This window comes from Carica papaya, chromosome 5 (assembly GCF_054855325.1).
Source record: "Carica papaya isolate Zhongbai chromosome 5, ASM5485532v1, whole genome shotgun sequence".
Classification (NCBI taxonomy): Eukaryota; Viridiplantae; Streptophyta; class Magnoliopsida; order Brassicales; family Caricaceae; genus Carica; species Carica papaya.
This window is the reverse complement of record NC_142313.1, coordinates 14,341,447-14,347,320: the sequence shown is the minus strand read 5'-3', so window position 1 is coordinate 14,347,320 and position 5,874 is coordinate 14,341,447. Positions and strand designations below refer to the sequence as shown.

General features: G+C 25.9%; 1 protein-coding gene across 1 annotated transcript; it reads left to right on the top strand.

Moving 5' to 3' along the window:
* Positions 1-1,700: 1,700 nt before the first annotated feature.
* LOC110806960 (uncharacterized protein At1g28695-like) lies at positions 1,701-5,259 on the top strand. Its single transcript, XM_088220262.1, has 3 exons — positions 1,701-1,938; positions 2,024-2,419; positions 4,733-5,259. Exons 1-3 carry the CDS (start codon positions 1,792-1,794, stop codon positions 5,231-5,233), a joined length of 1,044 nt encoding a protein of 347 aa, XP_088076388.1. The 5' UTR covers positions 1,701-1,791; the 3' UTR covers positions 5,234-5,259.
* Positions 5,260-5,874: the final 615 nt, after the last annotated feature.

Here is a 5,874-nt window from a genome sequence, read left to right as displayed (position 1 = left end):
CCATCTTTGTATAAAAAAAGTATCAAATTCCTAGGCACCCATATCGTTGAAAATCATTTTTTTAACCTCATCTAACATCCATTGTCATACTTTAAGCATCATCCACACAAATCTAGGATTATTTCCAAGTAATAAAAGAAAAAGTTACCGACTCAAACAGAACTCTCACAATTCTTTATGCGTTAATCATCAACATCAAATCTAGGCAACAGACATAATAACAAGTGCAAATGTCAAATTAATGAAAGTGAAAAATAAATATAATACTAAAAGTTACAACTAAACTGAAACTTTCACTATGTTTTTCCTTAGATTCTAAATTTCTCAATGTAACTCCTGCTCTATTATCTTTTGTTTCTCATTTTTCAACATGCACTCTCCCTCTTCTTATTTGTTTCAAATGCAAACAACAAAAAGAACAATCACCAATAGCCTCCTACCTGTTCTCTTTTCCTTTTTATTCTATGTTTTTTCTCTCTTTTTTACACTCTCTATTTCTCTTCTTTTCACTCATTTACGTTCATTTTTCTTTTTCATTTATTTCTTCATTTCTCATTGAAATCCTCTCGAATCCCTCACTCACACTTGGTTCACTCTTTTTTTCTTTCTCTACCTCCTTCCCTTTTGTCTCCAAACCAAAGAAAAAAAAATTGTTTATTTAAGTTTAACTAGTAACATGTCTCAAGAGATTATGATAACAAGATTAATAAGAAATAAGTTTATTGTATTGACATAATTAGATTTCTACATATACTAAGCATATAATATAATTTTAAAATTACATAAAAATAATATAAATCTTATTTTATGTAAATAAAAAGTATACAAGAGTAAAAAAAATATCTTAATTTCAAATAAAAGATCAACATGATTAATAAAATGTGAGACTAATAGATGATCAAGAACTTATATAGTGTATACGCCCATACTTTTTAGTCAAATAAAAGTTAATCACATAATAATATTATCACACTTATCGTTTAAAATATTTAAATAAATAACTATTATATGTTATCATATTGAATAGATAGATTAACATCATTTATTATTCACACGATTATGCAGAGTAATATTCTAAAATATTTTTTAAAAAATAAAATTTATAGTCATCATTGATCATATTGGAAGTGGAATTAAATGTTAAAAAAAATATTGGTCTAAAATAAAGATTCATGATTTAAAATAATATTGGATAAGAAAACATAAATTTTCACCGATCATATTAAAAGCATAATTAGACGTAAAAAAATATGTACTAATCTAAAATAAAGATCTCTAGCTTTAAAAAAATATTGAATAAAATAAGTTCGAACTTATTCTAAATATAAATTAATTAATAGTATCATTTATATACCAAAATTAAGTTTAAAAAATATTTTAATATACAAAATGGAACTTTCATTTAATATCAGGATTTGCATTTAGAAAAAATTAATAAAATCAAAATTTTATTTAATGTGAAACTTCTGGACGTTATATATTTTATGTTTTTATCTAATTTTTATATTTTTCAAAGAATTTGACATTAAATTTACGTCTATCTTTCTTTATCAAATTAATTTATATTTTTGACGCATTTAATTTTATATTTAAAAATTAGTTTTAAAAAGGAAATTAAAACACGTGTGAAGGAACAATCAGTTATTTATAATTATATAATATAAAAAACGGATATTAGTAATGTTATTATACTTTTCAAATATGTAAGCTAGTTTTCATTTTTATGTTTCATAACTCACTGTGTAAAGAGTTCGATTCAACTCCTCCAAAACAAATCTCCGTCTTCTTCACATGGAAATCCATAAAAGAAGCTCTCTGCAAAATCTCGTAATCGTCTGTCTCCTCCTCTCCGGTGTTGTTTTTGTCTGCTTATGGTCTCCTTCAATGTCATTTCCTTTCTCTTTATACCGAAAAATCAACTGTTCGTCTTCCAATTCGGTAACACATCCGTTTCTTATATCTCTGTGTTTATTTCCATTTTTTTTTTCAAATTCGAAGTAATTATATATAGGTGTATATATAGACTCAGGAGAGGATTGAAATTCAAAAAGATGAGATTGATTTGGCGCTAGAGAAAGCTTCGATGGCGAACAAGACGGTGATCATTGCAGTGGTAAACAAGGCTTATGTGGAGCAAAAATTGGAAACAGAGACGACAATGCTCGATCTGTTTTTGGAAGGATTGTGGATTGGAGAGGAGACGAGGCCGCTATTTGAACATTTGTTGTTTGTGGCCGTAGATCAAACGGCTTATGATCGCTGCAGATTTAAGCGGCTAAACTGTTACAGGTTGGTGACAGAGGGCGTTGATTTTGGCGGAGAGAAAATTTTCATGTCGCCGGATTTCATCAACATGATGTGGAGAAGGACTCTGTTTCTCTTGGACGTGCTCGACCGTGGCTACAACTTCATCTTCACGGTATGTTTTCTGTTTTTCTTCTCTTTTAATTGCCAACAATAAAATTAAAAAATAATTAAACAAAAATTTAAAAAAGCTAGACAGGAATATTGGTAGGAGAAAATTAAGATATGTTAAGCAATAATTAAAACATTTAAAATAATGATCCATAAATATTCATATAAAAAGTAGGTAAATAATCAGAATATTATGTTAAACATAAACAAAATAAAATGGTAAATTACTAGGTTTCAGTTATTTAATTTGTCTTTCTCTAATTTATTAATTCAGTTGAATCTTTTAGGTGTTTAATTAATGGTCATTAATTCTGCCACAACTGACGTCAGGCTATTAATACGCACATCTTCTAGAAACGTGTCAATATTGATTACATTATACGTACATACATATGTACATGTAGTCTCAGTTGTTGACTGTTGGTTACCTACCAGATACTCTATCCTAGACCTTGAGTTATCAGATTTTTTTTGAAGTGTTTTAACATTAAGATAGCAAAAGTAGATAGTCAACACTGTGCTTACGTGAGAACATAATATAAATTATTATTTTTAACATGTGTAATAATAGATAAAACAAATTACATAAAAATTATATAAAAAAAAAAACTGATATTTTAGAATAATTCATTAAAACATTTAAGTAAGAATTGGATATTCATAAATATTAGAATGATGCAAATAAAATCATTTATGTTAACTTGTACGTTTTATATGTTTTTTTAATTCACAAATTTATCATATAAAAATTAATTATCATCTTACAAGTTTATCATAAAAAATGTGCTTACAAAAGTTTGATCTTGGAATCTATCTAAAATAGAGAATTTTTTTATTGAAAAAAAAAAGAAAATAGTTATTGTATATGTATATATATATATATATATAAAGAACAGTTCCATGTTTGAATAACATTTTAATTACAAAAAAAATAAATAATTGTTTTCTATAAATATATACTTATTATAAATTATTACTAATTTTTAAAAAATAACATATAAATTAGTTTGATAAAAAGTTAAGAAACTAAAAGATTATGTCTATAACGCTTATTTTCTGGCTTCAAAAATTTATTATAAATATAATATCTTTTATATTATTAAGAGAAATATGAGAATATTATTTACTTAAAAATAAATACCACTGTTTTTATATTTATATTACTCTCCAGTAATGATGTTGACCAGCTAAACTGAGATTCTCAGTTTTGGTCCATGAGGATTTGTAGTAATTATTAATTATACTTCATAAAGAGCCGCGGCAGACTTTCGAGCCACGTGGCAATAAGATACTGGCCAACTTGAAGAAATATCCATAAAAATCCAGGTAAGTCTTTGCAACAGAAAAAATAGAATATTCTATTTTACAGAAAGAAAATTAGATAGTAACTTAATTTGGTTAGGAAAATGAGTAACAAATTTTAATTTTAATTAAGAAGATATTAAAGTTTTATCCATTCTATTGTTTTTAACAAGATTCTTAAAAAAGTCTAGGGATTTGTCAAATCATGAAAAATCATACTTGAGACTAACGTAATGTTTAAGATTAATATTTTTAAATATTTAATGACACATTGATCAGTCAATAAATTCATACATTTTAATTATTTAAGTCATTAAATAATATATGTTTATTAGTTTATTAACTTAACTGTATCTTTGGTAATTTAATATTTATTAGTTATCAGCTCATTCTGAATAATAAAAATAAAAATCAATGTTTATTTTGATTTTTAATTGACCAACAGTAATATATATGATTTAAACAATTTACTACTTTTCTAAAATTAAAAAAAAAATCTTAATGTTGAACAACAATAATATATATATTACTATAAATCTGAGAAATTTAGAAAAAAATCTTAATGTTGTTTTCTTAACCAGGAAAGAAAAGCTTAATTGAGCCAGTTTTTTTTTTTTTTACCCAAGAAAGAAAAGTGTAAGTAAGACATTTCTGTTGAAAAAAAAAAAAAAAAAAAAAAAAAGCTAATCTAATCTCCATCTGATCTTAACACCGTTTAATCTTACATAATTAGTAACGAAGTCTCATACAAAAACACAATGTTAAGTTACTAACCACCACTTGATTGAGGCACATAATATCAATGATTTTTTTTTTTTTTTGCGCAACAGAAAGGGTTTTTCACCCAATTTAACTTTTTTTTTTTCTTGCAAATATTAACTAAGGATCATTTGCTTATATAGTTTATCTAAATTTCTAGGCATTATACTGATATTTGGCCTTGCCATTTCTATTGTTTGTTGCGGGTGATTGTAGCCATTTTTATATAATTAATTAATGTTTTGTGGGTTTACAGGACACAGATATAATTTGGTTGAGGAATCCATTTAACCAGCTAAGCAAAAATGAAACTATGGACATGCAAATAAGTGTCGACATGCATAATACAGATTTAATCAATACTGGCTTCTACTATGTGAAATCCAACAACAAAACCATATCACTTTTCAAGAAATGGTACCAACGCAAAGAAAACTCAACAGGGATGAAAGAGCAAGATGTTTTGGCGGGTTTATTGAATGAAGGTATATTTACCAAGCTAGGGTTGACCTTCAAGCTCTTAGACACTCTTCATTTTAGTGGGTTTTGCCAAGATAGCACCGACATTCAAAAAGTCATCACTGTCCATGCTAATTGTTGTCGCCATATAGGCGCCAAATTTCATGATCTAGCTCGTGTTCTTCATGAATGGAAACAATTTAAGGCGTCTCCAAGCACTAATGTTAATTTTCATTGGTCACCTCATACACAATGTTGGAATTCATGGAATGATACAAAATATCGCCCCATATCTTAATAAATCTTCTACATTTCATTTCTCAATTACTACTTAATATTCTTAATTCTTTTTTTACCTATACAATAAATTTTTCTTATATAACATGCAGTGTTATTACAAATATTATAGGGATATATTAAGGCTTTGTATGAATTTAGGATATATATATATTTAATTCATGAGATATTTTGGCCTAAAAATGTTACTTTATTTAAACTTTTAAATCCATATGTATTTTATGCATAAGAATATTTATAATAATTATACATATTATTGTTTCTACTATTACACCATAGCTAGCTAAGGTTTAAATGATTGTATTTTTAAATATGTTAATTATGCTTTCAAACAAGCAAAAAATATATATGTTTTTAAAGCCATAATTAAATAGTAAGTTATTTAAATTATAAAGAAATTATTAGAATATGCTAGAAGAAATATAGTACATAGTTTCTTTACAGAATAAAACATAGAGAAATAAAAATTTAGAAATATTGCAATTGTGTTTTGTGCTTGTTAAAATTTTCAGGGTTAATAATTTAACTACCATGTCTATGAGTGTGCTTGTTAAGTTTTCTAAGTCTACAAATATTATAGTACTTAGCACCAAAATACTTGTGTAGCATTACGTTTCAAAATATATAGGTATCCAAAAAAGA